This window comes from Leuresthes tenuis, unplaced genomic scaffold, assembly GCF_036924035.1.
Source record: "Leuresthes tenuis unplaced genomic scaffold, fLeuTen1.0.hap1 SCAF_10, whole genome shotgun sequence".
In the NCBI taxonomy this organism is placed as follows: domain Eukaryota; kingdom Metazoa; phylum Chordata; class Actinopteri; order Atheriniformes; family Atherinopsidae; genus Leuresthes; species Leuresthes tenuis.
In genome coordinates, this window is record NW_027325364.1 from 7,630,599 (window position 1) to 7,644,646 (window position 14,048).

The 14,048-nt window shown below is 39.3% G+C and overlaps 1 protein-coding gene across 1 annotated transcript in view; it reads right to left on the reverse strand.

Moving 5' to 3' along the window:
- Positions 1 to 14,048, reverse strand: part of bbs9 (Bardet-Biedl syndrome 9) — a 148,888-nt gene that overhangs the window by 108,895 nt on the left and 25,945 nt on the right. Inside the window, exons 11-14 of the mRNA XM_072393775.1 lie at positions 13,379 to 13,452; positions 13,196 to 13,249; positions 12,969 to 13,071; positions 101 to 205 (exon numbers count right to left, since the gene is read on the reverse strand). Of these exons, the coding sequence (XP_072249876.1) occupies positions 101 to 205; positions 12,969 to 13,071; positions 13,196 to 13,249; positions 13,379 to 13,452 (336 nt within the window). The remainder of the gene's footprint in view (positions 1 to 100; positions 206 to 12,968; positions 13,072 to 13,195; positions 13,250 to 13,378; positions 13,453 to 14,048) is intronic.

Sequence of the window (14,048 nt, forward strand, 5' to 3'; positions counted from 1 at the left end):
TATAAAATAAAAATCACCTGTTTGAATTTCTGAGAAAGACTTGAAATCAACCACACACACATAAATCAGGATAAAAACATCTCCCAAGGGGCCTTTTTACCTGTCGGGGAGCTGTAGGACACAATGATGTCTCCAGTCAGGTCAGCAGGAGGGTACCGGCCATTGAGGAAGGCTGAAAATCCCACAGTTTTGGTTGAGCCAGCACCTACACACAGAGAACAATCATGTGTTAATCTTGAACACTAAACTGATAAAATGGTGTCTTCTCTTTCAGGCCCGTGAATTAGCACACAATCATCAAAAGTTTGAGAAGCACTAGTTTTTTTGTCATTTTAAAAGTGAACTGTAACACAGGAATTGAGATATGAGATATTGAGATATGTAGATTTGCAACTGTCTGTAACCCAAGTTTGGGTTAGGGTTAATATCTTAATATCAGCTCATAACATCAGTTTAATAGCGTTGCTCCCGGTTCATTGTTGCAGCTCCCTTTTAAATGAGCTCCAGCACAGATAAAGGATCAATACCTTAACACTTCTTCTACAAGATATTTCCTGCAATGTGTTTCTTTACTTGATAGCAAACAGTACTCAAGTGATAAGAAATTAAGGCAGACCATGAACAGAGTGTATCATATGCTTGAGTAAGGTGATGTTCCAAGGTTGGACATTAAAGGGGCAGCCCAACAACATTACAGGAGGAGTTCCTTCTTCCATCACAGAACATACGGTATTGCTCTCCTTGTAAAAGCAGATGTATTAGATTTTTTTCTTATCATTGAAAAGTTTGAAACTCTAATCCTGATAAGACCTGCTCGAGCACTTAGATTGGTCTTGAGATTTACCATAAAGGAAGACAGGACTTAAGTAAAAAAAAAAAAAAAAAAGGGCTATATTAAAAGAAGAATATCTTGTGGGTCTCATGCAGTTTAGTGGAAAAGAGCCATACTATATCACTGCAGTTCCCCTTTCAGTTATTTGTGTTATTACAAATGATTTTCTGACTTCTATAATAGAGGCACTCATTTTGTTCCAGCACTTTTGAAAGAAAGACATTGAATGATGAATAAGGAAACAGGTTTCTCAACAAAGAGATCACACATACACACACACATACACACACACAATTTCATAGAGTCAGCATGTTCAAGGTGTGGACAGAACAGGATACAGTAAGCCCAAAACTAAGCAGATCCCTTAATGCACACACTCACACACACACACACGTACTGAACTGGTCACACATTGCTTACATTAAACATCGCCATGCAAGGTGAAGACAGAGAATTACAACCTCAACCAGAACTTTAACTTGTGTTCAACCTCATATACACTCAAACACACAGGACCGAAATTATATGTAGCATGAGAGATGGGCGATGACTTTTAGCTTTCTTTCAAATACCCAAAAACCAACAGAGAGAAAGAGAGAAATAGAGCGCTGAGGAGAAAAAGCAGGGATCAAATACAGACAGAGAGGAAAGGATATATTACAGCTAATGGCTCCATGCAGTCAAACACACACACACACACACACATAAACACAGGGTGGTGTGGTGGTGTAATGGGCCGTGATGTTTCTGAGCCCGGTCTGTTACAGGTGACTGAACCCAAAGTATGAGTGTGTATGTGCTTTAATGGAAGTGCATACAAGTGTGTGTGTGTGTGTGTGTGTGTGTGTGTAATTTCTGGAAATGAGGAAAAAGTGTGAGCAAGTCTCTGACTATGTACATCACTGCATATTACGAACTGCAAGACAGAAAAGTAAAAAACCTAAATGACCTTCTATAACCGGCAACACACATGCACGCACAGAGCTAACAAAAAGACAAGGCCTTGGAGGTGAAGACAGACCGAGAATGAGGAGGCAAGAAGGATGTGAGGAGATGAAAGGGGAGACACAGACAAACGGTAAGAGCAGACTTTCTCCTTACTCCTCAGATGCTGACAGCATTAACATCTCTCATTCTTTATTTTACCTTTCTATCATCCACCCCATCCTCCTTTCAATATTCCCTCTTGTCTGTGCTAAAATGCAGTCCTAAACTGTAAATAAAATGGTTTTAGTGTTGTTTCTCTCCTGACAAAGTGACATAATAGTCCCACTCCATACTGTTTTAGTACAAAATACAAAATTCCTTCACTGAAAGCCAAACTTATTAATGCTTTTCAGTAGAATTATTCATTAAACATCACATAAACTATGTTCATCCATATGTAAATGTACTTCTTTGAAAATTTAAACCATACAGCACGATTTTTAAGAAAATTTCAACATTCTGTGGAAAATAAAAAAACATTGAAGATTGATAAAAATGAATTGTTCAAACAATCAGTAGAAATGATGTCTCCCTCTCTGTCCTCCAGCTACGTCCATGGCTCATTCTAGCTTCCTTCTTTGCCTTCTTACTTTCCTCCTCCCTGTCACTCTATCTGTCAGCAGAAGGCTTTTAACCTGTGTGCCCCGGAGGTCACGCTGGTCAGACTGGTTTAAGTGCGTTAAGTGTTCCCAGACCCATTAAGACACACAAACAAGACCAAAGAGGACACAAAGTAATCCCTCTTCCTCTCTCCTCCTTTTTCTCTGTTTGTCTACTTTTTTGTCTTCAGCTTTTCATGATACATTCAGGCACATCTGGACAGGTCAGAGCGCCTCTCTGGCCGTCGAACCTGTGAGCAACAGGTAACATGTCTGAATGACCTCTACACCCGTCCCAGTGAGACTGCTCAGACTGGTCCCAGTGTTCTCAGGCCCATTAAACCATTAGCACCACTTCCAACAAAAACAAACTCCATCAAGTAGGCTGAAATCCCCTACTTTACAACCTCTCCTTCCCTTTTACCTCCACTATTTTTTCCAGACATTTCTCCATCTTTTTTTCCACCTTCACCAACTGTTTGCTTTGCCACTTCATCACTGCTTCTGCACATTCTTCATCCCCAGGTTCTTCCCATGCATCGTTTCCTTGTTCGAAATCTTTGCGCTTTCATCAGTCAGTCCTCAGGATCGTTACCCTCCTTTGTGTTTTGCACCGTGGGGATTGAAATGATGAGGTCTGGATTAAACAGAGAAATCCTGGCTGAGAAGTTAAGACTGCACAATCTAAACACTATTAAATGCACCGAGAAGGTTAACTGTTAAAGTGGAGGAGGAAAGTTTGAATATGGGATCGTGGTGGATATGAACGACAAGCTCTGTTAGTCTCTCTTCAAAAATGTCCATTTCATCAAAATATTTCCTCTGTCTTCACATTTGTTTTTGCAGGACTCATGCATGGTGCCTTATATAGAAATAAGCAGCATCAGCCACCAACAGCTTTCCAAATCAAATAAATGCTATGTGAATTATTTAAACAGTTGTCTCCAAGACCAAGCAAAAGTAAATACAGAAAGTAACCTTCACCTGCTGTGGCCTGTGCAGCATGCACCTTTCTAGACAGTTTTCACTCTGGGCCAAATGTAAGATTAACCATGGCCCTAAAAGTCCCTGCTCAGACAGACACATTGTGCACTGTGAGTGTGAGGTGTGGCACACTGTCCCCACCACGGCTCAGGTAATAGTACTTGACAGCTCGGGTTAAACTGACAACTGACTTTTGAAAAAAAGGTTGGGGGTCAAGAGGGGTTGAGATGGGGATCAATACCACACAAGCAGAAAGGGACATGCAATATTCTCTCCTCAACACATGCAAATAATACAAAAAGCCAAACAATGAAAGAAAAACAAATCTAGAGGATAAATTCCTGATCTGCTGCTGATTTACCAGAGTGTTTGTGTGAATGTAGGTGTGTAATCTCAGATGTCGTCAAGTGCAGGAGCCAACAACATCAGGGGCCATCAGTGTGGCGTTAAACACTGACCTTTGACCTTTATAGGTTAGCATGAGGTCAAATCACTGCGTAGGGTCTGCTTTTAAACACAACTAAGCAAACCCTCACTTAAAAAGATTAAATGTCAAACTCTAATTGGTCCCAAACCCTAGAAAATGCTTCACAATATGTTCTTCATTCGCAGAATCACACAAACACTCAGGTAAGATTGCATGTACTCTTTATCATGCTCACACATGCTAACACACCAATGAGGGACATCAGGGATTACGTGGGCTTCAGTTTTCCACAGGGTCACCAACGTTCTAATCAGTGGACAACACCTCAACTGTCTGAGCCATTATCGCCCATAAAATGATTAACAGTTATAATAGCCACATCTCTACATTCTGGTTAGACCATATGATGTGTGGCGAGTATCACAGAGCCCAAGTCAGCCCACAGATGTGATGGAAATGAAGGAAAATAGAAGCACGACAGCTGTGATCAGTTAAGGCCAGTTTCTTCTGGATCCAATTGTGCATATGCATACAAATGTAAAATCAACATGCATGTTGATTTTTTTTAACATGAAATGATCAACTTCTCGTGCAGACCAGTGAAACTGTGATAGCGAATCAAGTGTGCAAATTGATGCCGCATATAAAGCCAATTAACGCACAACTACACCACTGTAAAAGCCCACGCAGCAGTTTATCTCGAGATTAAGCATGCTTTCAAAAGGTATAGTGAATATAAGTTATACTTTTCAGACAGATTACATAGATTTTGCTTTACAACTCTACAGCCAACACGAAAGCATGTGTCTAAAGTGCAGATGAATTTGTGTGTTTCGCATAAGAGAAGTTTAGAAAGCTAAATATTTAAATGTGAATTTCACTGTACTTTTCCTGTACATGATAACAGAATGTTCCAGCTGATTCGAGAAGCACTTTTTTTTCTCATTGGAACGTATACTTTTTATTTTGCTTATGTCATTTAAACTTTATTATATCACCCTTTTGCTGATCTTAGGAAGAATGAACTGTACTGTGAAAAGGAAACATGGACTGGGGAAACGGAAAAGAAAAGGGGCAAAAAGGGGTGAAATAAAGACACTGTCAGGCAAAATGACAAATGAAAGAGAGGAGGCAGAAAAGGAAAAGATGGAGAGAAAATGGCTAAAGAGAGGGAGGGAGTAGGACACATGAGTGGGAACGAGAAACAGAACAAAGGAGGCAGTGTGTGGTGAACGGGGGATTGAGTCGCCATCTGAGACGAATAAAAACTGGAATAACAATAAAAGTCAGAAAGCGCTACCTCTCCTCCTCTTTGCACAACCATTTCCCCATGTTTGTGCACGCACATGCATCACCAAGTTTTAGTCCTTTGGTTTTTGTAGTAAAATGTGACAGATTTCTGTCAAAGGGTTGGAAAAAACTAGAGTTGACATTCGCACCAATAATGAACACACGTTCGCAAACAAGTGTGAACACACACAAACGGGAGAATCAAAACGTATGAGGGGAACAGCAAGCATCCAATAAACACTGTTTCATTATGTATGTGCAGTTCATAACTGCAAGTTTGTGTAAAACATACCAGGAGTGACTGGGGCAGAAAATGATTAAGATGGAGAAGGAGCATAAAAAAGATAACATAATGAAAAACCCGAGCAGTGTCACACCATCAGAGGTATTATTATTTGTGATGCTACTGTGTCTCTGAATTGCAACCAAACTTGTCCTTTTGGTGATGTTTGTCACGTGTTTCAGATGACATCAGAATAAAACAGGGGTGAAAGACAAAAAGAAGCAGAGGAGAACCTAAGGATGTGTACTGTATATAAATCCCAGACAGAAGTTACACTCATTACATTTACAAATAATTTCCTGAAAAAAAAGATAAGAATCAGTGATTTTTAGCTTGATCTGTGACTGGCAGATCAGGTTTTAACACCACAGTAAATGCATCATGCACATTGTGACAAAGACAACCCCACTCACGTGCACACCAGCATGTCTTTGTGGAGAAGCTTTTCACTGTGAATCTGGAAGAACCAAAATTTGCAATTTGTAATATCTGCAAGGAAAAAAAACTAAGCTGTGGAGGAAGAATTTAGTCCCACACATGAACCAGCATCACCCTACTAAGCTAAGAACACCTAAAAATGCTGCTAAATGCAGCTAAATGCTAAATGCTGCGATACTTAGCCACCCTCCAGACACAAGCCAGCAGCTTCTATTATTTTTCACTGGTATCAGTAATACAGTATGGCCTGTAAGTAATTCCTGAAAGTGGAAGACCAGACATTTTGTTTAGTTGAGGATACAGGCATCAAAAATTTGATTGATCACCTCAGTTGTAAATGTATGATACCAAGCAGGGGATACTCAAACATTACCAGAATAGTTTAGTCTCATTTCATTCCACGTACAATCTGATGAAAGCTAACCCCAAAGCAAAAATTAGTTGAGGAAAAAAAGTATCATATATATATATATATATGATATATATATAAATATGTGTAATATATATACAAGTCTCAGTCAAAACAAAAATCCCCCAAATTATTTTGAATTCTGCATACTTTGTTCTTAGAAAGAAAATAAGAAGCAACCAAAGCTGGTATCACCAGGTCAGAATTTTAAGATGAATAAACAAATAAGACTTGGTCAAATAAACTGACGGGGGGGTATTTCTGAATAACAAGGTTTCTACGAAGCTAAATATTCTCATCTTACAACTACCAGTTTGCCTTTTATAACATGACAGAAATGATTTATCTAACTTCTATTTATCATTTCACAATCAAACATCACCTTAAAATCTGAATAGGTTTGCTTCTGAGTGAATGGAAATATTTCAGTTAGGTCCTAATTACATTATATATACATTGTATATTATATATTACATTATATTATATATGTTATCTCATATTGTGGTGAGATAACATTTGAATATTTGAAGCTACAATCCTGCATATATATATATATATATATATATATATATATATATATACACACACACACATGTAGATATGTATAATGTCAACATCGGTAAAACACTGATTTAAGAGCTGTTATTTCTGTACACTTTATCCACACTTTTTCTTTGTCAGAATATTTCTGGTTATGGCACGATAAGATGCCAAATCCTTTCTTAATTTCACCTATAAAACTTTGATTGTTTCGTTAAAGCTGTTTTCATAACTGGTAACAGCCATTAAAAACTACAGAGAACTATTTCAACAGTGTTAAAAAGAAAAAAAGCAGCTTGTCATTTCTAACTTCACAAGAAAGTGCTAAATGAATCAAACCTTTCTTGATAGTGATTTCCATGTATCAAACTCCTAATATGATTGTAGCTTTATTCATGATAGTAAACATACGGTTCCATTTACACCAGGCAATGTTCCATCTACCGCTCAGCAGCCACTTCCCCTGCAATCCATAATGCAGGCTGCAGTTTTCTGGACAAAATCATAGAGAAAACTCTGGCTGTGTGACTGCGATCCAGCTCCTCTAAGTCACGTCCAGGTACTCATTAAAACTCACCAAGCCTCCATTAATCTATTTTTCCTCATTTCCAGGCTGTAACAGATGTGAAACACCCTCAGTGGTCAGCAGCAGTGGTCTGGTTCCTGCACAGCTGAACAACACTGTTCTTGGACAAACAAGATAATGGAGGAGGAAAAGAGAGAGATGAAACACTAAAAAAAGAAAGTTTGCACCTGTGTGGTTCTCATATATCACTTGATGCGTGGAACTGCATGTATATTAATATTCTTGGTCACATTATGGGAACATTTCTTCCTTTTGGGGTCAAAAAGGAAGTCTCATCAGTACCAGTAGATACACTTTGAGAACAAGTTGAGATTAAGTTTGGTTTAGGTCAAGATTAGGTAAGCAACAGTGACGGTTAGGGGTGGGGTCAACCTTTAAGGTGAATGTATGTGAATGTAATCCCCTCTGCAACGATGGAAATGCATTTGTACGTCTGTGTGTGTGTGTGTGTGTGTTTATACACTGATGAGCCATAACATTACAACAACATCTAGTAGCTCCGTCATTTATGACCAAAGCAGCGCCAACGCCACTGGACCTGTGAAGGTCTACTGTGATTCCTGGCACCAAGTTGTCAGAAACTGATACTTTAGGTCCTGTTGGTTAAGAGGTTGGGGCTCCATGGATCGGACTGGTTAGGTCCAGCACATCCCACAAATCCTCAATTGGACTGAAGTCTGAAGAATATGGAGGCCTAGAAAACTCATGTGAATGTTCCACAAACCACTCAGAAAATGTTAGCATTGTGGCAGGACTGAAACAGTCCACTACCATCAAGGTTTAAGGGTGGGTGGTATGTGTCAAAGTAAGACCCCCAAGAATAGGAGGTGCTCCTGCCCCTGCCTTCTTCCCATAATGAATCCTGGTGGAAGTTTTCTCCAGGTAAGACACATACAGGCCTGGCCATCCAATTGATGTGAAATACATTGTTTGGCATTTTACTGAAGTCTGTCACTGTCGGTGCTTGAGCATGTGCTCTACAGAGGCTTCTGAATTTGACCCGTTTGACCGCTACGTAAACTCATACAAACAAAGCATCTCTTCAGTGTTGTAAACGTGACAGTGCAGTGACTCACAGTCTCTGATCTTCCACATAAACAGAGAAAATTCAGTGCTGCCAAGAAGAAAAGCATAGAGGAACCAAAGCAACCCGACAAATCCAGAAGCTTTTTTTAGCCTTTTTCACGGCCTCTTCTTGAATGAATTAAATTTGGATTTGCTTTGAGTTTTTGTTGGCACACTTTTCATTGTCTGCCCTGACACGGAAGCCATCACTGCTCATGCAAAATATTTCCCAAACCAAGATTTCTTTTTCTTCTTTTTCTAACAGTTTATGTTTATCCTGACACAGGAAGTTATAAATAGGAAACATGCCATTTATGGCGTCCATGTGCACTTTCCCTGTACAGTATGATTCTGTAGTAAAAGCTAAAGCTATTCAGCCCCTTAAAAGTCAATAGAGACTCCAGGGCCATATCAGATAGCAGATACTATACTGTTTCAAGGCAGGAGCCTCATTTATTTGTATTCCATCAATATTTCTGAAACATCCTAAAGCTTCTAATTATCAAGTTTTAGTTGGACAATACGTGACTGTTTTGTTTCTCACATTATTGTTGTTCCGACTGCCAAAACATACATCTGTCTGCATCGCTGACAATACTGATGACTATGAGCAAATTTTCTAAAGTAGCAAAAGGTCTGACATATACACTCATGAGCAGAAAAAAAAAGAATGCCAGCACAGGATTTACTCTGTTTACTTAGTTTCAACATAATTGGTCATATATATATATATTAGGTCTTCATAAAAATCCAATGGTGAAAGGGGAAGACAGCAATACATACGTTAAAGATTCTTAAAAAAAAATAAAAATATGACATGTGAGACATAAAAAGGATCATGATAAATAGAAATTGACAAGAACTTAGCGGAAATGATGAGTTCTACAAAAAGTGCATCATGCTTGTATTAACAGTTGCAGAGGTCATGTATGGTATATGCACTGATAAGAATGCACTGTGGTAAAACGCATTACATTTCTACGCAGACGGATCATGAATCATGGGAAAGCAGTGGTCAGTTTGAGACAGGGCTCAGAATAAATGGATGGGGCCAACAGCCTGAGAACGCTACTCACATCTTGAAATCATAAATTCACAATCCACTCTGGTCCTTCTCAAAGAACTTGGTGTCTACTCCTCTGTGATGGATGATGGTTTCAGCGAATGTCAGGAGCAGTTTTGAAATTACAGTAAAAATGGAAATATTCTGTAAGTAATCCAGCTTCTACGTCGAGTGCATGGCTTCCAACACTATCCACACTGTGTTAGTATAACCTGTGTCCTTTCATTTGACATAGGACCCTCTGATGAATAATCTCTAGAGAAATTTACACCCTCATAGCGCAAGGCTGGAGATTACAAGGCGACAAGGCAATACCACTCCCATACTAGGGTTGAGATAAGACTTCTATGGTAGAGCTGTGCTTCCACGGACCATGTTTGGAGCAGCTTATTCATGTTTGGAGCAGCTTATTCATGTTTGGAGCAGCTTATTCATGCTTGGCTCAATTTTGTTGTTACATTTGATTCATATGGAGAATTTCTTTTTACATACAACAAATCTTCTGACACGCAGACTGCTTGAACGTCATAGCAAAGACACGCGGCATTTTTAGACAAGGCAGATGGTTTTCATTATTTAACATTGTTACTCGGGTTCCATTACAACACATATTGTCACTAACGGTTCTTTGAACCTGAACCATAACTGACACAATGCAACAGGACCCGGAAAAAAGCACATCTACAGAGTTTCCCCTAAGTTTCTGTTGGGCTTATGTGATGATGTTGCAGAAGTGAAGTGGTTTGGGTTTTTTCCCATAGACAGGGTGTCGGTACTGGCCAGCTTATCCTAATACTCCTTATACTGTTCTTCACTGATACATTGATTTGATATTTCATTAGTGTGGAATTCTTTTAGTTATTATCTGAAAAAAATACAGTTTCAAAGAAGAATTATAGAACAAAAAAAAAAGAAAAACTAAATTTAGTTTCTACAATAACAGTGTTAATGTTTACAGCAGAAATATCACAAAACAAACACAATAACTCTTAGCGAAAAAATATAAGTTGCAAATTAACATTAAGTGCAGTTTAGAAATAATGTAGATCTTTCAGTTAGGGGTGTACAATGTACAGTTTAAGCATAAGCACTGCAATATCAGGAGAGGCAAATCAACACAAAAACATCAAGCAAACGTTAGCTGCTGAACACATGCTCAGACAAAAGTTCTTAATCACACACCCCCTGGTCTGTGCCTCCGGCAATCAATAATCCCGGTGTTTTTGGAGGCATTTACCTGTGTATTTCATAGCTTCTCAAATGGCAGTGCAGGCTGAATTGTGTTAAACTCACAGGAGAAAAGCGCATGATTCTCATAGTGCTACCTTCTCTGTCCAGATGAGAGTGGGCTCACTGAAGGAGGTAGATGATGACGTCTTTTATCCCAACTCCAGGGTGGTAAGTAAACTGCATCGAGTACTGAAAGGTGTTTACTTGAGGTGAAACAATAACAATCTTGGACTTTCGTAACATTTCAATTTTAGGGCAACTGCTCTGAATATTTTGGTTATATTGGTAAGATTTCTCACACTCTATCTAGTGCATTCATCATTTCTGTAGAGAACCTCAGAACAGGGAGATGGTTTATTGACACAGATTAAAGTGTTTGTAACATTTTCCCTGCAAACGGATATCTGAAAACAACTGTAGAGAAGACTGTGAACCTTTGACTGTGAACTATGTGCCTCTGACCTTCTTTGAAGTACACTGAATTTTGTTGCACACCCTCTTGGGGCTGAAACTGCCCTGGAGCACCTGAAGACTGAGATACTGCAGTTCTCGACTTTGATTTCCAGCCCCAGACCACATTATTTTGTTTCATTGTCGCTTGACTTTCGTTTTTTTTTTTTTTCATGCCATCTTTGTGGCCTCTTCATCGTGACGGAGATGAAGATCTGTGTGTATGCTTGTACATGTGCAGGGCTCACAGGAAAATTTGTTTTTATGACTGTATTGTCACATCCCACAACTGTAAGGGGGAGACAAAGAGTATACAAAAATCCCAGAGTATCTAGTGTTACTTTAACATCAATCTAGTTTTCAACTAGATTGAAAATCTAGTTCAATCTTTTCAAAAACAGTCTTTGTCTCATTGTTTGTGCTCTGGACCAGGAAAAAAAGGAGCAAAATTAACTGATTCTAAGTTAGAAACTACCTCCAAACCAGAAATGGAACTGCTTTAGAAGAAAAGTCTCTTTAACTACTAAAGCAAGGTTGGATTTCCACCAAACCTCCAAAATATCATGATTGTTCTGTCACAATTTTGATTTGCTTCTAATGTGGCATCTCAAAGGAAAATTAACCAAATGAAAGACTGTAACAAATAGAAGTTTTCCAATCCAGGTCATATGTGGGTGTGATCCAAAACTGCCAGAATTTGGAGAATGACTCCATATGTACACAAACGGGCAGAGCAAGGCACCAACACCATTAGGGTTAGAGGTTTAACCCCTTGTGGGGCCACACACATTTTAAACTATATGTTTTCACAGTACTATGAGCAGTCTCTGATTAAAGTCTCCCCCAACTGGTTTACATTACACACATTGTAAATATAAGCTTCACAATTACACATAAACACACACACAAAAACAAAACATTTTGTTTTTCTGCAACAGTTCAAAGCAGATGGCAAACAGGATGCTTGATGCTCTTTTAATGAGCTGACAGAAGGTTAGAAGGTTGTGTACTGTCTGGCTGATTCAGTTCAAAGTTTCTTCAGTCTGGTCTTGGTGGCCAGCGAACGCATAGTGTAAAGACTGATAAGAGCTGAACAAATGTCAACACACACTTCTCCCTCACTCAGTCAGGCACTGCCATTGTACGTATATGCATGCGTCTGTTCAGACTGTGCAAAAAGGAAAGCGTAAAAGTAGGAGAAGATGTTCAACACAAAAGATGTGTGTGGGTGCGTGTGCATATGATTCGGAGCATGAGTGGGGCTGAGAGAGAACAAAAGTGATTGACGACAGACAATGAAAGATCTCACTCAGAACCAGATGTATAGAGCCATGCAAGATTTTCCTTAAAAATGTGTTTGCAGTCTCGCTATCACGTACCCCTCTAAATAAAGCCCCACTCTTAGCAACAAGAAATGACTGGGTTTAAACCAGACCTTCCAAAAAGTCCTAACCTTCTCCTTCATTCATTTTCCAATAGTTCATCATGCCTTTGTGTTGTGGGAACTCATTAGCATAGGCAGAAAACTGAGGACAGATATATCAGAAACTAAACAAATACAACAGATGTCATCTTAAGCAAAAAAAGAAAATATCTTATGTAAAATTGGATGAAAATTGGAAATTAATCAGACATCAATTGCATGTGTGTTTGAGAAAGTTACTAAAGCAAAAGTGTCACAGAGAAAAATACTGAGTAAAAACAGATTCAAGGACTACACACAGAAACACATAACCACACCACACGCACACGTGCACACAACACACACAGCTGCTATGGACTCACCCATGGGCTCCAGGACAAATTGGTCTTGAGTGACAGCCAGAGGAGGCTGGACACAAATGGACAGCTTTGAGGACTGCAAAGCAGAACTGGCCTTCACTTTGACCTGGAGAGAGAACAATAATGAAATGAGATGAGGAGAGGGTAGGGAAGAGAAAAACTAGTTGAGGGTTGATAAAATTTCAGTGACAAATGCAACAGAGAAGAAAAGAGATGAGTTAATGACCCACCTGTATGGTCACTGAAGGGACAGGCAGACCATCGATATCTTGGATCAGAGCTTGCTGGAGACAGAGATTAAGGGAATGATTAGATTGTGTGTGTGTGTGTGTGTGCGTGTGTGTGTGGTTAACATTGTGCAAATAAAGAACACATAACTGAGCGTCTTTTATGTCTGTTCTGCGTTTGTTTACCGATGGTTTGTCCATGCTGGAGGACACAGTAGCTGTGACAAACAGGTCCACAGCGTCAGTTTTGGGCACGATGTCTGAAAAAAATATCATGCATTTTTTTATTAAAAAAGAACTAAACTAATGATGTTCTCTCATCAATATTTAACAAATGCATGTGATTAGATCAACAAAAAAAGATTTACTTTTCCATTTTTAAATGCTTTTTATCTTGTTCCCAAATACAAATCAACCAGCCAATAGACATGGCAAATAAATGAAAACGGTCGTACTAATTATTGATCTAACACTGTTTGAACACTAGAAACAGTCTAAAACTCTTCTGTGAATTACAATGTCATCGAGTTGGAGGGGTTTGAGTGCCCCAGGGATCCCAGGAGCTAAGTTGTTGGCGGCAGTTTGACCCGAGTAACTGGTCCTGTAATCCCAGCTGTCTCCCAGGCCTCCACTGCTGTAAGAAACTGTGGCCGTTCACAATGGGGATGAAGTGCTGCTGACCATGACAGTTGATATAGTCAGGCGGTGGGAGAAATATTTTAAAGATCCTCGACCTGTTCGTGGAACACTGGGGATGTCTGAGGATCTCTGCCTAAACTGCTTCCCTTGTGACCCAGTCCTCGATAAGCAGCAGAAAATGGATGTGTGGATGAAGAGTAGAACTGTAACATATGTG